We start from the raw sequence: 19600 nt of genomic DNA, 5'->3' as shown, positions 1-19600 counted from the left end.
CAGGACCATTCGCGAACAGTTTACAACAGTTTCGGTTTCGTTTCTGCATCGCGAAATTCATATTTAGAGCTACAACGCAGTTACCCAACTTCAACTACCTGCCATGGCGCCTGGAGCGTCCGCGACTGATCCTCGAACAAAGCACGCCACTCCTGATTCCCCCCCCCAACCCGATTTCTGCGATAAGAACTTCAGATGCAAGTCAAAAGATCACACCCAGTCGCCAGATATCTGTTCCGCCAAGGACAGCGCTTCAAACCGGCCTTACACTGCCAGCTGTTCGCCATAGTCAGAAACTCTATGCTGTTCGCCTTCCAGTTTTGTTTTCATGCGAGGGTATATCCAGGTGTCTAATGTTGCTGCTTAGTTGAACTGTCTATTCGGACGGAGTCTCCGATAAGTTTTTGTACTGTTTCATTTGAAAAATGTTAGGTGGCACTGCAATGGAGGAGGCTCTAAGAGGGACCTTAGGAGGCTCGTTGTGCTGATCTTTTGTATCGCGCAATTGCTACTCGGCCAAAGATTGCAGGGCACGATTCTAGTGCATCGTACCTCATTTTTGCGAGCAAGGCTACAATTGTGAGTAAGAAGATGATAATAAAGCTCAGCTTTATGTTTTGAGAGATAACTGACCGTGAACGTCAACAAGCATCAACCACAGCGTTCCGTTTTCAACTTCATGCATGTTTTTTTTTCCGCATCGCGTGCTTGTCCCAAATATTGTGCTAGCTGTAAATGCAAAGTCAGTCATTGACAAGATGTTTTTACATTATGTGGGGGCAAACTGGTGCCTCTAATAATGTCAAACCGCCAGATTTATTCCAGGGAACCACCAGAAATTGCACATTTTGAATTGGAGGTTGGGCTTCACCGCATGACACGAGCACCGTGCGTACTAACATTTTTTTTATATGTGACAAACTGTTCCGCGCAAGTAGACATTTCTTCTAGGGTGTGTTTTTGAAATGTTTCCCTACAAAATGTATATTCTAATTTTTTTTCTACTACCGGTGGTTTGATATACACAACTTTTTTATCATTTTTTTCGACAACTTGACAAAAATTTTGATATTGATATTTTTTTTTACAACTATGATATATGAGAAAATTAAAAAAACTGGTGTTATTGGAAAGGCCGTTAAATAATCTGCATTTTGTGTTCCTGTAATTAGTGTCTAACCAATTTTTTAGCAGGAAAAAATGTTTTCTTGGAACCCTAAAATTGGTCAATTTTCCGGCGGTAGCGAAAGAGTTAAAGAGACACTGAAGTTATTTGTAAACATTGCGAGATTACTAGCGCAAATTGTAGTCCGGAGTTCACAGGCCATGTTTCGACCACTCCGAGTGCGTTTAAGCGACTTTATTTAGTAGAAAAATCAATTCGAAAATGCTGTCCTCCTTTCTGCATCCTCCCCCATTTTCTGTGGCATTTTCGTGTGGCGGCACGAGGAAATGACTTGGCTTGACTGCGCTACTGCATGGCTCGCCGACCTCCCGACAGAGTCAGTCGGCCTAGCGTTTATGGTACAGCATTTAGTCCGCCAGCCGCCACCGGGTCGTCGTAATTCGTTCGCTCAGTAACTATAAGCCACGACACGTTTGTGAATGGAAGAATGTGCGTTTCTTTAGTTTGTCAGTTTGTACACTGTATCAAGCTCCCCGTCCAGGTCGCTTCACACAAGCGCTGCACAAGCGCACATGCGATGGTTCGCTGGCTGGTACACTAGTAGGAAAATCTAAGGCCACTTGAAGGCGGGAGAAGTCAGCGAAGCCAATATAGGTACTAAGGAAATAAAATCAACTGAAGCTTTTACCGTACAGCATAAAACTAGGGAGCAGGAAGCACTTTTTTGCACTGGGTGAACAAGCACAGTGATCAGCAGCACGACTACGCATCTGCGAATGCTTTTCCGTCTCAGAAATGCAATTGCTAGGCGTGAGATATTGTGGAAATTTGGGGGACGCTTACTGCACAAGCGCTATACAACAAATACCGTATTTATTCGAATCTAAGCCGATATAGTTTTTTTGAAATACTGATATATCAAACTCCAGGGTCGGCTTGGATTCGAGGATTTTGAAACACGCGCAAATTTCCAAGTGAAATTGAGGGAAGTGACGTGCAGCTAGCGCCACCCAGAAAAGAAAGTATTGTAGGCATTACTAGATGAGCCAGTAGCCACTTAAGGGGCCATAGCGATGCCGCCATTTTGAACTGTGCGGATAGTGGCCGGCGTGCGGTGTGGCGTTTGGTTTTGAGCAACGTTACTCTATACTCGGTTACAACTCAAGAACGGCACCACCTCATGTAGTGCATCACTCCGCCAAAGCGCCGGACCCGTGACGTTAGTGCGCGCGCGTTTTGAGAGAGGTTTGCTATGAATGCGTGATATCGTCTGCCTTGTCTCACGCAGTTTGTTTGTCGTCACTGGAGTCGTTTATAAGCATATTAAGTCCGAATAATCATGGGAACGGCTCACGCCATGTTCAAAATATTTCCACTAACGCCCTACTTGCGCCGCGTGGAGAAACATCCGACTACGGTGATAAGGCACAGCGGCAACTTCCGGTGCCGTTCTTAAGTTGTCACCGAGTATAGTAACGTTGTTTTTGACGCAATGGCACCCAAACATGCTGTGCCATTATATTGCCGCTTCTAAAAGAAAAGTTGTTTTAGCCGCGGAGTTGTCGTCGAACGTTCAAGCCGGGCGGGACTTCGGCGTGGATGAAAAAAAAATGTCCGCCGTTGGAGGACACAACAGGAGAGGATATTTGCGTGCGCCGCAATGAGGATGGCATTCACCGGACCATGAGAAGGCCATCACCACGAAATGGAGATGGCATTAGTGACTTCGTTCGGACGCAGCGAGCAGCTGCCCTTCCAGTAACGACGGAAGTGTTCCAGGCAAAAGCAAGGGAGCTTTCAAGAGAATGAGGCTTATCGCGGGCACACTTCAAAGCCAGTCGGGGCTGGCTACAGAAACTTATGAAGCGCTTCGGCTTTAGCTTCCGTCATCGAACCTCAATCGCCCAGAAGTTGCCCGGTGATTTTGAAGAGAAACTGATTGAGTTCCAGCACCGCATCTTCATGTTCAATAAACGTGTTTTATTTTTGTGTACGCTTACCTCGCCTATTTGTTTGGCCTACATTCGAGGTAAGTATTTTTTTTTTTTTTCCTGGCTTCGGACTTTCGGGGGTCGGCCTAGATTCAAATAAATACGGTAGTCACCTAAGCTGCTTAAAGGGGTTGTGCCACCAAATTTCAAGTCTGTAAAAAGCCTGCTGTAGGCTCTCTCTGTAGGCAAGGACTCTCAACACGAAGTACTGGATACAGCAAGCGCTTAATATATATTTTAATTCGCTTCTGAAAAGTACCTAAAAGCTCTTCTGGAGATCGGGACCCATCGGTAGCGCCAGTAACCATGACGTCAGTTAATTGCCAGCTTAACAAAGTTTGTGATGTCATACCACGTTAGCGACTCGAGCGACGTCAATGTGAACTCCAGTTACCACAGTTTGTTTGGTCGCTATACCACCTAAAGTACTTAAAATGCTGAAACTAAATAAAAGTGTAAACTGATTGTACATATATATCTTGTATATCCCACTTGGTGATGATGGGCCGTGGCCGAGTGGTCTGAAGCGCTAGCATTTTCGTTTTGCACGTCGCAAGTTCGAATCCTCGAGGGTGCATGCTTTTTTTTTTGTAAGTTGATTTTTTTGTTTGCGGCCGATGTTTTCTAACCTGAGTTCACCATTTTTGGGCCGTAACGTTCACTGCTCCACGAGCGAGTTCGCGAGTTCGCACTGACGCGCTAGCGAGTTTTCGTTGGCGTACTGTTGCCACAAGCACGGACTGCTTGCGGTCAGTGGGCACAGGCCAGAATCAGCACACCCTTGGCCTGGTGCGAACACGCTATTTACGATACAGGCATGAGTGAGGCAGGCTCCGAATATGCGGGAAAAGCGCATGGCATTTGAGCGTCTGCGGTGACGCGGAGGGTGTCCATCCGCTCTGTAGGCCTCGGCTAGTGATTGCTACGATTCCAAGCCGCCCTGGGAGGCTTACCTTGGGCATTTTACAGCCGACAAGGAGCATTTTGTGCGGTATGACGATTACTGAGATATCGAGAATGCCCATCCAACGATAACGTCAGATGTCAAGCATGTTGTTTTACAACTGAAACTGAAGCTTGTTTGAATGCTAATCGTGGGCATCGTCCAATCATGGTGCACCTCCTCCCGTCACCCCAGCGTATAGTTGGTGCGGCCGCCGCAGACCGCGCATGGTAGTTTTTCTTCTTTTGAGCTTTATAAAATAATTACCGACTTGTCAACCGGATAAACGATGAAAAGTGTTTTAATTTGAGCTAGTGTACGCAGTGCAAGCAAAAACGGGAGCTTGACAAATTCACTTCAGAGTCCCTTTAATGGCATTGTAGTAAATTAGGTTGCAACCACCAGAAGATAATGTCCACCTTCTGAAGAAAGCGGATGGATTTCAAACCTGAGCATATTCACCACATTCAAGCAAGCAAGGAAGGAGCATTTTTGTTTCCACAACAGCCTAAAAAGCACAAAAAATGCGAAAGAGAAACTGGACGTTAGAAATGTGAGTGCATTTAGAAAATTAAAGGTTAGCTTGGATACTTTAGCTTGTTCACTCACTTTTGGTTAACCAGTCAAACTCCCGACTAAAGCAAAAAAATTTTTTCAGGCCTAGAGCAATGACACAAAAAGCCGTGTTTACAAAACTTTGGGAAGTTTATTGTAGGGTTTAACGTACCGAAGCTACACCTGGGCTATGAGGCTTGGTGCAGTAGAAAGCTCCAGATTAATTGTGACCACCTGGGAATAAACTTCGGGAAGTACATAGCTGTTCTGCCAATCAGGCCGAGAGAAAAATGCCTCAACCACACTTTGGCAGCACCAGGAACAGTTGCACAAGTAACGCAAACCTAGTACTATGCTACCATGCAAATACTGAGAGAAAAAACAGTTTGAGGGCAAGGTTACTGCATTTTAGAACAGCAGCTCCCACATTTGCTACTTACCAGTGCACCAATTACTGCAAACAGATAGCCTCTGGAAGCAAACACTGGCTCAGGTCATATCGTATAGCTGCACAGACAACCACCAAAATGTGCACCCTATCATCACTGCAAGTCAATGCTCATCTGTACTATAAAAAAGCACCAACACACAAAAAGCCATCTCTAAAATGATTTTGCAGCACTCCTCAATGGAGATCACATCAGCACATGCAGTACTTACGTGATGCACAATCATTTGTATGCTATAGGTCCTACATAGCATGCTGACAACAGATGTGCGACATAGCACCAGTCTGCAGTTCTTTTGCCCAAATTATTTTTAAAAAGCTGTTACCGTTCATAGTTGACTTCTTAAATGGAAATGTGAAGGCCGCTTTTATGTCTTCGATATTGTGCTATATTATATGCTTAATAGTTAGTTAATGTACTTTTTGATTAACTAATAATCGAATCACTACCTAGTGATTTGATTATTACGTCATCAAAAAATACATTAACATACCCACCGCAGTGGCTCAGTGGCTAAGGCATGCTGCTGAGCCCAAAGACGTGGCTTCGATCCCAAATGCAGTGGCTGCTTTTCAGATGGACGCGAAAAGCAAAAGCGCCTGTGCTTTGAGATTTCAGTGCGCGTTAAAAATCCCCAGCTGGTAAAAATTAATCCAGAGCCCTCCACATGGTGTGCCTTATACAAATTTCAGAATTTAACGAGGTCTACACAGAATTCCACGAGAGCTCCCGTATTTTGGTGAAAATTAAGCTTCCAGTCTGGTGATTCCAAGCGGGTCGAGGAAACAGTATGCATCTGTCCAAGCCCATAATGTAGTTTACAGTAGAAAAGCGGTGCATTCATGCTGATGACTTACGACCATGTACCTGTACCTTCCAGGAGACTGCGATTTACCACAAGGCCCATCACATCAATGTTCTGGACATCTAGAATTCCAGTGCCGAAAACATCACACACTGTGCACAGGACAACACGAACAGAGCAGCCTGTGAGACCTCAGGCAATTCAGTGCCTGTTTCTGGCCCCTCAGTCCAGCTAAGCTCCATGGCAAAAGACCAGTTCTGCAGGCCTGCTTGGGTGAAGAAATAGGATGCCCTCACCTTGCACCATAAAAGCAAGACTCCATGCATGTTGTTAACCAACCTGATGCCCACCAATTTGAAATGGAAATGTCTCCAGGATTTCCTACCAATGCTCAGACGCAGCACTTGGAAAAGGTAGCGCCCAGAACTCTAGAAACTGTAGCCCTGAACACTGTACTAGGGAAGGAATATTGAGTCACTGCTAATACCTTCCCTTTCCTCAGCTGTGGCTATCACTGTAAAAAAGAGCTGTGCCAAACCTCCATTGTTCTTTTAACTTGCCTCAAGTGACCAGTCAAGATGGTCTGTGTGCGATGCCCTTCGGCAACATTCATCCAGTCAAGGAGAAAGCAAACCTAAACAAGCAGTGAGGAGAAATACCAATAAATATAAGAAAAGGAAACGGAAAGAGCATAGAAAGCAAGTAAAAAAACAAAAGAAAGTGAACAAAATGCACAGGAACTTGAATAGGACATATACAGTTAAACCTCGTTCTAATGAAATTAAAGGGGAGGCGCGATTCGCTCATCATAACCAATACAGTAAAACCTTGTTAGTTCGGATCTCAAGGGAGTAAAAAAATGTACGAATTATCCGAATGTCGAATTACCGAACGAATAACAAAAAACAACTCTTTCACCCACCTTGTCCCTCCGGCGTAGTCCACATCCCTCCCCCATTCTCCTCGCCGCGCCAGCTGCGCGCTAGCGCCGCTCTCACCGCAGCGCCATCTGTGTGTTAGCGCTCGGCTGCGCTAACTCTGTCGCCGTGCCCGCTGTGCGTGGGTGCGGGTTAACACATGCGCATGCGCTGCTCTGCGCTGCTCTCTCTCATTCCCCTCACCGTACATATAAACGCGGTAACTGCGCCGCTCCGCTCAGTCGTTCCACCGGCGCTCCTCCGATGACATCCTCCGGTGACCGCCGATGATTTGAAATGGAGACTAACAGGCCTGGTATCGCGATGGTCGGTGCAACCATAAAATTTACACCATCTTTCCGGGAGGGGAACTATGGGGTAGATGCGACGCATCGGGGGTGAACATGCAGCGTAAATAGGACACACAACAACAGCAATCCACACGCTAGCATAACAGAAATGCAACGGCAACCCCCGATGCGCCGCATCTACCCCATGGTTCCCCTCGCGGGAAGATGGTGTAAATTTTTTTCAATTCTTTTATTCTATACCTTTACTTTGGGAAGTCCGTGATGCTTGTTTGTTTTTTCTGCAGACAGACAAGTGGAAAGGACTAGTTTGCGCACATGCAACAATTCCTCTAGCGCAAGCGTATTGCCTGGAACATCACAGCAAAACTCCTCTCGAACGATGAGAGCATCTGCGGCTGCTGTTGCGGTACTACGCACTGGGCATAGCCCTGAGCACCAGCTAGATGAGAAACTAGCTGGCGCCATCTCTCGATGACATACCACAACTCATGGTGCAGCTGCTTGAAGAGGAGGTGATGCCTTGATTACAGTAGCATCACCTATTTGTACGCTTTCGAAAGAAAAGCATTTTTTCAAAAGTGTCGCGAACTGGGCCAGTTGGTACAGATTCATAGTGGTGAAACAGCGCGCAAAAAACCAGGACAGAAAGAAGAGGACAACAACACGAGCACTGACTAACAACTGAAGTGTTTATTACACAAGGGAAAAATATATAAGAACATGTATGACCAAAACAATCTTGACATTATCTTACAAGTGCACAGATTAACCAGTCATACCACATCTGTCCAGAAAGTCTACTTCGCAGTCCAGTAGTGATATGGACGGGCAACTAACACAATCTTTTGAATTCTTTTTTATATAAAAGGCTTCCGCTATCTCCCTTGTTCTCCTATCTTTGTGATTCATCAAGACTGTAGTTTTATTAAGCAAAGGATAGCAGCCGCAACTTCTGCAGTGAGATGATAAATGTGACGTAGGCGTGCCCTTAAGGGTGTTTCGATGTTCGCGCAAGCGCTCATTGAGGCATCGCCCCGTTTGACCGATGTACTTCCTTTTGCATTTCAAAGGAATGCAGTACACGACAATGGATCGGCATTCAACAAACTGAGCCTTGTGCTTAACACCACACCCCTTCCTTTGGGAAACACCTTTCCTGGATAGCTTATTGTCGATTCTGGGTATAAGCCTCTCCAATTTATTCTTCGCCGAGAATACCACGTCAGCATCAAACCGGCCTGCTCTCTTTTTCATTCCATGCGAAATTGCATGAAGATAGGGTATAACAGCACACCGCTTCCGCGATTCTTTTTCAATAGCATATCTTCCGTGCTGCCTTAACTTTGTTAACACCTTTTTTGCAGCAAACACAAGGGTATGATCTAAAAAGCCAGCGTTTTTCAATCTATCTATCTGATGCGCAAAACTAGTAGCCATGGTGTGGACGCAGGACTTAGTGAGAGACGAGTTCAGGCTGTTGACAGCAATCCTTGTTTTTACCACTTTAGAGTGGCAAGACGAATAACTCAACAGGGGCTTTTTAGACCTTGGTTCATACATGCAGCAGACGCGCTTATCCTGGAATATGAGCTTCAAGTCCAAAAACTGGATGACGCCATCTTGGGGAACCTCACTTGTAAACGCCAGACCATGACTGTTATCCTCAAACACCTTCAAGACCTTATTGACATGTTGCTGAAAACTGCACGTCTGTACGAGCAAGAGATAGTCATCGACATATCTGAAAGCCTTGAAAACTAGGCCCTCCAGATGCTTCTCCAAGACAGAGTCCAGGCTGCTCAAAAAAATATTGCTAAGTACCGGAGCCACACGCGACCCAATGCACACACCAGACTTTTGAGTGTAAACCTTCTCCCCCCAAGAAACTAAGGTGGATTTCAAATAAAAGTTCAACAGTTCCAGAAAGCTCCAAGAGACATACCACAACTTTCAATAACTTCTGTTCGTCATTGTTGTCCGTAATACACTGTTTAACCCAAGTGAGCAAACTGCCATGGGGGAATAGAGTAAAAGAGGTCTACCACATAAATACTAAAAGCAGAGCATTCGCTAGGTTTTTGGGCAGACAAATAATCCACTACCTGCTCAGAGCCAGTCACAAGAAAAGGATCTTCAATCGCCAAAACACGCAGTTGCTTTTGAAGGAACGTAGAAACAGCGCTATGCCAAGTACCCCGCTCCGTAATTATCACCCTGAAGGGAACATCTTGTTTATGGGTCTTGGCCGAAAAGAAAGCATCCAGAGTGTCTTTCTTTGCCCCGCTAACACAAGTGCTGAGGGTATCTAAATTCAATTCATTTAGCAGCGCAACGCATTGTTTCTTCACACTGGACGGTTTTAGTGGGGACTGTTTGAAATTCTTATTAATAGCAGCAAGCGCCTTAACACCAAATGTATCGCCAGGAAGGACAACAAAGAACCCTTCTTTGTCTGCCGTTAACAACCTTAAGTCATTAGCGACAAAGTAATCAACCAAGGAGTTCAACGGGCGCCCATTTACAAACCTCGAGTTATCCCTGGACACCGCCACGACACACTCTTTAAGACAAAGAGAGCTCTGATCTGGTAGTACCCTTTGTGTGACAGACCTGGCCATGGCAAGCTTCTCCACTGGCTTCAGGGCTGACTCCATGCAGAACTTCGGACCAAGCCGCAGTAGACAAAGATGGGACCCAAGAACTTGACAGTCGCCGAGCACCAAAACTTCTCTTTCACGGGCGCTGACCTTTTTCCTTATCGGAAGGGTTGGCCGCAGAAAGTTCCAGAGCCACTCCGTTGTAGTATCCGCCGTTTTGCACCAGTACGCGAAGCTTTCGCCTCTATCCCGTCGTTCACCACATTGCACCTTCAGGTAGAACCTGAAGACACTTGCCTGGTGATACCACTCCGACCGAAGAAGGCGACAAAGACGTCGTGAGTGGCTGGCGGAAGGAAGCAACCATCCACACAATGCTTGAAGTTCCTTGGGGCAGGTTGACTGTCTGGCATGCCACGAAGCCGACCTTGCTCGACAGATGCACACCGCAATGAGAGACGTCAAGACTGCTGGATTAGTTAGATTTAAATTATGACACAAAAAAGAGCCCGAAGAACAAGTAATAAAGTTCAAAAGTGTCGCGAACTGGGCCAGTTGGTACAGATTCATAGCGGTGAAACAGTGCGCGAAAAACCAGGACAGAAAGAAGAGGACAACAACACAAGCGCTGACTAACAACTGAAGTGTTAATTACATTTCCCTTGTGTAATAAACACTTCAGTTGTTAGTCAGCGCTCGTGTTGTTGTCCTCTTCTTTCTGTCCTGGTTTTTTGCGCGCTGTTTCACCACTATGAAGCATTTTTTCTTGCCCTTCGTGATCAACTTCCACAGTACACCGCTGCTGTCCACAGATGGCCCTCTGCGACGGCAGAACCAGTCGCTGGTGGCTGTCGCTCTAAAATTGTGTGGAGGTGGTTGAGATGGTAACAATGCGTGCTCTGAAAACTCGTTTCAATTGCGCCGTCCTTGACTTGCCTCCAGTCCAAATTAACTGGTGCACGTGTAATTTTGCGTCGAATTAGCGAATGTTTGTTGCCATAGGGCTGTGTACATTTTTGAAGGGAGGGTGTGGGAATGACGAATTAGCCGAATTTCGGAATTGACTCTTTCGCTACCGCAGAAAATTGACCAATTTTTAGGGGTCCAAGAAAACATTTTTTTTCCTACTAAAAAATTGGTTAGGCACTAATTGCAGGAGCACAAAATGCAGATTATTTAACGGCCTTTCCAATAACAACAGTTTTTTTAAAGTTTTCATATATCATAGTTGTGAAAAAAAATATCAAAATCAAAATTTTTGTCAAGTTGTTGAAAAAAAATGATAAAAAAGAAGTTGTGTATATCAAACCACCGGTAGCAGAAAAAAATTAGAATATACATTTTGTAGGGAAACATTTCAAAAACACACCATAAAAAAATGTCGACTTGCGCGGAACAGTTTTTCAGGTATAAAAAAAAAATGTTAGCACGCACGGTGCGCATGTCATGCGGTGAAGCCCAACCTCTAATTCAAAATGTGCAATTTCGGGTGGTTCCCTGGAATAAATCTGGCGGTTTGACATTATTTGAGGCACCAACTTGCCCCCACATAATGTAAAAACATCTTGTCAATGACTGACTTTGCATTTAGAGCTAGCACAATATTTCGGACAAGCACGCGATGCGGAAAAAAAACATGCATGAAGTTGAAAACGGAACGCCGCGGCTGATGCTTGTTGTCGTTCACGGTCAGTTATCTCTCAAAACATAAAGCTGAGCTTTATTATCATCTTCTTACTCGCAATTGTAGCCTTGCTCGCAAAAATGAGGTATAATGAGCTAGAATCGTGCCCTGCGATCTTTGGCCGAGTAGCAGTTGTGCGCTGAAAAATATCAGCACAACGAGCCTCCTCTAGTGCAGCGCCAACTAACATTTTTCAAATGAAACAGTACAAAAGCTTATCAGAGACTCCGTCCGAATAGACAGTTCAACTAAGCAGCAACATTAGACACCCGGATATACCCTCGCATGGAAACGAAACTGGAAGGCGAACAGCTGGCAGTGTAAGGCCGGTTTGAAGCGCTGTCCTCGGCGGAACAGATATCTGGCGACTGGGTGTGACCTTTTGACTTGCATCTGAAGTTCTTATCGAAGAAATCGGGTTAGTGTGGGGGGAAATCAGAAGCGCCGTGCTTTGTTCGAGGATCAGTCGCGGACGCTTCAGGCGCCATGGCAGGTAGCCTCGAAGTTGGGTAACTGCGTAGTAGCGATAAATATGAATTTCGCGATGCAGAAACGAAACCGAAACTGTTGTAAACTGTTTGCGAATGGTCCTGGGGTAAGTAGACCTACCACAGTACTTAGAACAACTTGCGCAAAGGCAATAAAACTGCCTAAAATCATAAAGTAGCTTTGCAACCAGGCACTGCTTGACATTTTTAGCCGATTTCTGGGATTATTACTGTCAGAGCGCGAACCTGACGATTGAAAATCGTTTGCTAGTTCCCCATTCACGCCCTGATAGCAAAAAACAAGCGCTGGTGCAGAGTAATTACGAGTTGCACGCATTCTTCGTTGGTAGCCGTGACGAGCGATGACCACGCCCCTTTTCCACACCCAGGTGATTCAAAAGGGTGTCAAAAATCACGTTTCCGTTGCAAAAATAAAAACAAAACTGATTTTGAAAGGCCATTTTCTGATCTAACTCTGAACAGCTTTACTTGTTCGAGAAACGCCTGGAACGCTATGAAAAGACGCTCCCAAAAGTATCGATCAAATTGATCGATTTTGATAGGCGCGGTAGCGAAAGAGTTAAAGGGGGTCGAATGAACAAGATTCTACTGTATTTCCTTATAGCCGTAGCAGGTGTTTACTGCAAATATTATGCACTGTACTTACCCTGAATAAATAGCAGATGAAATTGGACCTTACCGAATGGCGGCACACAACAAAATAACCGCATTTCAGAGATCAAAAGGAAAAGACACGCAACTACTTTGTTACGGTTCAAAATAAATAACTCTTACTCCAAACAGACTTCACTAAAAAGAAGTCCGTAATTGGACGTTCATGCATCTTTCTGATGCGAACGGTTGCTCGGAGAGCTTCATGCAGGATGTCACGACTTTTATTATAGCTCCTTATATAGGTCCTGCCTTCTGGTCCTGCCTTCTTTCGCTTTCGCTTCCCGCCTGGCACATTCAGGCGGCTCGAATCAAGTACGCAGCATGATAAATAAAGCTGAATCATTGAAAATAAAAGAAAGCAATACACAACTCAACAACGTGGCTCCCGCAGCGCACAGCGGCGCATAACAACAGCTGCAGGTGAGCACGCAGCAGCCATGCGTGCCGCGTGCAGTGGCTACATGCCATGTGCAGTGAGAGGAAGGTGGGACTGGCTTCGTGGGCACAGCGGATGCAAGCACGCCATCCAGCTTAGCGTGCGTTGCTGAAGGATGCATGGCGGGAGTTTTGAACTGCTAAATACAGCTGTCACGTTGCGCACAGCCTCAAATTTGCATTGCACACTGGCCTGAAATTGGCTTAAAATTTTATTTTCCTACAAAATTTGTTCATTATATCCCATAACAGGCAAATGTTATCCAGTTAAAACAATGTTTTAAAAAAAATGTTCTAATTACGCTGGTTTCTATGGGGACTTTCAAGGGGAATTACGAATTGCTTGTCATACCTATTATTTCATTATAGCCCGCTCATTATAACGAGGTTTAACTGTACACTGCACAAAACATATGGATGGGAAGCAAGAGGAGCAGAGTACAGGAAAAAGCAGTCACTAACGTTGGAAGCTTGGATTCTGAGGGTCCCAAAGTGTCGAGGAAGGTGGCCAGGGCTTCCAGGGCCCACTTGCACGAACACATGTGCTTATTGGCAGTCTTATTCACAGTCTAGTCTTATTCACAGACTCCAATAAGTCCGCGAATAAGATTCGGACTAGTGCGCTTGCTCGAAAGCACTCAGGCCAGGCTACAGAGCAGTCTTATTGAAGACTATAGGGACAGCGGGTACCTAGATGAGCACGAGAGAGGCCCCTAGGGAAAAGCGGGAATACGCTGCAAAACTGCTTGTTGCCGTCGCCGGTGTTGGGCAAGCGTTTATTTCGAACCATGATTGGATAAATTCAACAAATGCTGACTATCAGGCGGTGAATTTGGGCCTTTTCACAAATACGTTGCAATGATCTGCCATCCTTGGTAGGTCAACTCACGCGGCCGGGCCTCGGTCGCCCGGTCGCGTAAACGAAGTCATAAACAAAGATCGTCTGCTCGAAGCGTGGGCCCAAGAAACCCACTGGGCTGACGCAAAAAGCAGCGACGTCGTCTCGCGTTGTCGCAACACGAATCGTGCTTTTCATCTCACCATGAATTGAAAAGTTGCGAATTGGCTTCGGGTTCATCATCGTAGACTTGGATGCAACGGGCACTCCAGTGGCTCACGCCGCCTGGAACGGCAACACGATCGCAACAACCTGCTGCCTAGCCGGCAGCACGCTTAGCGAGGGCTGCAGCTGTAAACAATCGCACTGTAGGATATAGCCGAATGCTGATATCATGCATGCTGCTTTTACGCGCAAAATATCCCAATTGCTCAAGCAGAATACGCAATCAAAGTACAAACCCAAACAATTAAGCTTCATATCCACCACTTACGAAGGGACTGATGGAAAGACGCGATTCGAAGTCTGCGCAGCTTCTCCTTGAAAACACGATTTTATTTAACGCTATCGGGGCAAAGGAGTAGTATTAACTCTATGGGCAAGCTGCTAGCGTTTTGCTGTTGTGTATAATTTTGTTGCCTCATTGCAGTTCCATTGTGGACGCCCGTTTGTTGTTTCTGAATTAATGGCAATGATTTTATAAAACAATATCTTTGTTCTGTCATTTCCGTGCCGCCTTTTCGTAGCTACTGCAGTGACAGCCGACAAAGCAGACGATCACACATTCACACCAAGCGCTCGGCCGCCCGATGTCTGCTCGGACAAATATCGGGCCGCAGACGATCATTTCTGTCCATTTTTGTTTGACATGAGGGAGCAAAAAAGCCACGCTACCTGGGAAAAACAAGCACACGCCCATAGCGCACAGCAGAAGTGGTTGGCTGCAGCCGTCGCTGCTACATCAAAGTAGGTAGGCCTTGTGGCTTCCGTCGCCGGCATTGACTGGCCCTTTCCACGTTCTCTCCCGATGGTGCTTCAAACGGTGCCGATCTCCGTGGAACAGGCATTTATTTGTTCGAAGCAGACAGTCAAACGGCTGCCGCTCCACATCGTTCGCCCCCTTCTACAGCTTCTTAACTCCTTTTTCACGGTATAGGGAGGACGATCTTTATGATGAAATGATCGACCACGTCAGCATAAGACTGTGAATAAGACTGCTCGGAGCAGGCTTATTCACAGTATTATTTCGTTCTTATTTAGAGTCTTATTCGCTGTCTTATAAGTTTCTGGAAAGCGTCTTATAGCCTAGGGAACATAAGACCCCGAATAAGACTGCCAATAAGATTAGACTGCGAATAAGACTGTCTTAATGGGCTTTGAGCAAGCGAGCCCAGGACCTCACCTCGCTCTCTTGCTTTCCCTGCATGCCACAGCAGCTGGCCCAAAAGGTGAACGCCCCTAGTGGTGCTGCCAGCTGCATCTTCCCCGCCGCAAACTTGGGGCACTGTAGACCAGGCACGATGGGGCCTGGCAGGGTTGCGGCAGGGCCTGCTCCGTAGTGCAGGCAGCCGGGGCTGGCCGCCAGCCACGTGCCGCCAGATCAGCAGATGGGCATTTTCCACGGCTGCATGAGCAGCTGTGGTGCCCAGGGGCAGGGTGCGCCTCTGCAGCCCGCAGGTCTGCCTGCCCATTGCCCCCGAGGCCGATGTGAGCAGGCACTCACTGCAGGCGAAGCTGGGCGGCCGCGTTGGCCAGCCATGCTGCTTTCTCCTGCACCAGGAGAGAGTGCAGGTACCCCTTCAGCAACTACAGCAGTGCCATCCAGAAGTCGCTTAGCAGGGCACACTGTGCTGGGGTGGGCTGCAACTCCAGCAGCAGGTCCAGCATGATCCCCGCGTCCACCAAGCAAGCAGTGACGGAGGATGTGGCATAGTGCAGCCGCGACTGCCAAGTCGCCTCCTTCACCACAGCGATTGCACGGAGGGCCTGCCAGGTCGCCCCAAAGAGCTGCAGCTGGCCGCAGTGCAGCATCCACTGCTTGCTCTGCAGGGCTGTGATGCCCACGTGCATGTCCACCACCAGGGGAGGAAGGCTTCTGCCAGGTCTACAAGAGCCATCACATCATAGTAGAGCACATTGGTGCCTATACGCCGAGGAATATTGTAAAGAACTTGTAAAAAAGGTAATGTATCTAAACACTTCCTTTTAAACCAACGGGTCACACATAATACAGCCTCCCGTTACATATGCCGACATAACCTCGCATTCACCCAAAAGCAAAGATGTAACCATCTTTAGGCCTGCATCACTGCATATAAAAGGGCAGATGCTGCACAGTATTAGCTACCCCGTACTTCCAACAACATCTACAGATACCAGATAACAAGCCAGTTGCTTGGCAGCCAGGGGAAATCAAACCCTGTGGTAAAAATATCTGCCTTCCCCACATTTCATTGCAGTTAAAGGCTTAAGGTTGAGGTGTGCGGGCAGTGTTCGAAGGGGAGGCAGCAAAAGCAGCAAGGGCATAGTATACCCGCCGCGGTGGCTCAGTGGCTAAGGCGTTGCGCTGCTGAGCACGAGGTCGCAGGTTCGATTCCCGGCCGCGGCGGCCGCTTTTCTGATGGAGGCGAAAAGCAAAAACGCCCGTGTGTACGAGATTTCGGCACACGTTAAAGATCCCCAGGTGGTCAAAATTAATCCGGAGCCCTCCACTACGGCGCGCCTCATCGCCTGCGTTGTGTCGGCACGTTAAACCCTACAATTAATCAATTAATTAAGGGCATAGTATGCTTGCAAATTGGATCCTCCACCCTGGCAGTGGTTGGCATATGGCGCCCGGCAACAAGGTGAGGTTTTTTCAAGTACTGATAGCCCTCCCCTTTAACCCATTCACCTGTGAGTAGGGCTGCAGACCCATTTGAATGCCTCCTATGCATCCGAACTTAAGAAAAAAAAAGAGTTGTGCGACTTGTGAAAGTGCAAATACAGATCGAGATGTATTTTGAAGTTCCTTTTCTTGGTGCAATTTTTCTAAAGTTGTTTAAAAACACTGCATTCGAAATTTCATTTGAATGCAATTTGCGCAGGCATTTAACCATATGCACACTTCAACCTTTCTTCCGAGGCTTACAAGTGATGTCGCAACCTGCAGCTGTAACAATGAGCTCTCATCTTTTTCAATTTCATCCGTCATTTTCTTTGAATTTCCTTTCAACATCATCTTAAAAATGTTTTTACAGCAGCTGCACAGTGCCCCATATAGATGTGATGTAAATAGTTGAAATCGATGCCTAAGCCAGGCGTGCATCGTTACCAACCAAGCTCCAGTGGGCTCTCCCTTGTTGACTTTTCCGTTTTTTCATTGTTCGGACATGTTCTCCTTTTTCCTTCCACTGTGTTTAAATACACTGTTTTTGAATGAATAAACGGTTCAATCCTCAGTGCCGGTCTCAACCTGTCCACCACAGTATGCACTGTGCATGCCCACTACACAAGATGTTGGATGCAATCTACGAGAAGCTGCTAGAACAGCATTTGCAATTATGCAATTTTACTAGTGCTAAATTCAGTTTCCCAACTTTCTACTCAGGCTGCGAATAATTTCAACACAGTGGCCTTGTATTGCTATTGAATGGAAATTTCTGGGCCACCAGAAGGAGCATATGGGGTGGAATAAGAATGTCTGTTTCTGGGCACAGCAATGCTCAGCAAGGGCACAGCAAGGGCACAGCAAGAGGTGCACGGCAATGCTCACCCACGCAAGGGTGTCTGGGTCAGCATGTGCAGGCCCCTTACGACATAACTTCGCCAGATACTTGCATGTGGACGGCAGTGCGACTGACTACTTGTTCTGCCTTGCCAGAGGAAGATGTTGTGGCACGGGTTTCTGGTGAAGAGCGTGCCCTGGACAAAAAGTGGGAAGGACACGTCTTGAGCTTATTCATGCATTAGAACAGAGATCGATGAACAGAACTTTCAAATAAAATAACCAAAGTCTGCCGACAGATTCTTTTCTTTGTCGGCATATAAAAGCCGGCACATCTTATATTTCTCACTTTTCCTGTGTTAATTACGACATTTTCAATACTTGAAATTTTTGGCTAATTCTGAGTAACCCTGGCTTCCCGTAAAATTCGAATCAACCTGCTCATTAACAGGACCCCCTTTGGGAACACATGTCCTGAGAGGCTCAAAGATCCCTTTTACAGACCTCCTATGACTATATATAAAAAAATACAGTTACTACTTCCTAACCCTGTTTGGACTGATACAAGTTACACTTTCGGACATCTGAGGTTGGCTTGCCACTTTTAAACCTTGTTGAAAGCAGCGCAATATGCATGCTTGTTCCCATGTACCGTAGCAGGCCACTTTTCAAGCCTCAAAAGACTCAAGCAAACTTTGATAGATATGGCCACAAGTCTTGAGTTACTACCTGACCACGTATATCTATTAATGCAAGAGCCACCGGTATAACAGGAAACATGCGAGCTGTAGCTAGTGCCTCTCCCAGAATAATGTCAGTGACATCAAGTAAACCAGACCATGTCTTTGTCCTAAAAAGTCAGCGGGCCTTATATTTACAGCTGTGGCTTTGCTAACATAGGTGGCGGCCCTCACACTGAAATGACACGACTAAACAATGCCCAGGAATTCTAGCACACCGCCACAAAGTACGTCACACGTGACATACTGTTTTATGTAAAACAAGCACAATGTGACGAATATATTAGATATAATTTTCTCAGAACAAACTATTTTCTTATCCCTTGCTGCAGTTTACAATATTGAATTCTGAAGCATGTCTGCAAATAAACTGCACATTAACTGCACGCAATATGTGATGCAGCAGAGCCACAGCCTGCATGAAACATTAAATTGGCACACGCCGCTGAGCAAGCAGGCATTCTTCACTTTCAGGTTTACTGTATTCAATTTTGGGGGTATTACGAGGCGAAGCTGCACCTGGGCTATGGAGATGCACTGTAGTTGAAGGCCACAGATTGATTTTGACTGCCTGAGGACCGTTACGTGCACCCAAATCTCGGCACCGGCATTCTTGATTATCTCCTCCATTAGTAAAATAGTTGCAGTCAAACATGCGTCGTGAGCGTACCATCTAAGTCACAGTTACATCGAGTGTGCGGACGCTTGATATTCGGTGCTATCCGAGCAATGCAATGATGAAGAGAGGAACTGCTGTGGGTGCCCAGTAAATGAGTGTGTGTCAAGAGTAAGCCTTGGCCCGCATGCATTGTGTCATCAAAGATTAAAGAACAGATTTCACAAGTTATGTTCTGAGTTTTTAGGCAGATGTATGCACATTTTCCAGTAGCAATTATGAGCCGTTTTTCCCGCACCATCCCCCCCGCCCACTTGTTGACACAGTAGCTATGATGACCCACTGGCAAGACCACAGTGCTAAGTTTAGCGGCTTGTGAGGATGTTCAACCTGCACAGCCTGTGTTGGAATTAACAAAACACCCATATTAACCATGAAATAGGCTAGAATTAAAATCCTGAACGCTTAGATAGCATATGAAATGCATAGTAATTGAAATATGACGTTGTTAACAGTTGTCATATGCCTGGCGTTTTCTGGTCTAGCTGCCACCCTCTACAGGCAAACTGATGTTTATTGCATAATCCTACATGTTCACTTCTCTGTCTGCCAAAACTGGAATCACGGCCCTTGAAGATATTCCCAGAATTTTGCCTGATTATATACCTTGTCTAAGGATTGCACACTATAAATTGAAATCACGAAAGTAAAACAATGGCTCCAG

General features: G+C 46.1%; 1 protein-coding gene across 2 annotated transcripts in view; it reads right to left on the bottom strand.

Annotated features, from left to right (window-relative positions):
• Window positions 1–16068, bottom strand: part of LOC144168185 (uncharacterized) — a 61608-nt gene extending 45540 nt beyond the window's left edge. For both annotated transcript variants that reach the window (XM_077697222.1, XM_077697230.1), the window contains exon 1: window positions 15217–16068. In XM_077697222.1, the coding sequence (XP_077553348.1) occupies window positions 15217–15505 (289 nt within the window). In that variant the 5' untranslated portion in view covers window positions 15506–16068. The remainder of the gene's footprint in view (window positions 1–15216) is intronic.
• Between the last annotated feature and the right edge of the window lie 3532 nt (window positions 16069–19600).

Source organism: Haemaphysalis longicornis, unplaced genomic scaffold (assembly GCF_048455015.1).
Source record: "Haemaphysalis longicornis isolate Haplotype H1 unplaced genomic scaffold, Haemaphysalis longicornis Haplotype H1 scaffold_1, whole genome shotgun sequence".
In the NCBI taxonomy this organism is placed as follows: domain Eukaryota; kingdom Metazoa; phylum Arthropoda; class Arachnida; order Ixodida; family Ixodidae; genus Haemaphysalis; species Haemaphysalis longicornis.
This window is presented reverse-complemented; position numbering and strand designations above follow the sequence as displayed.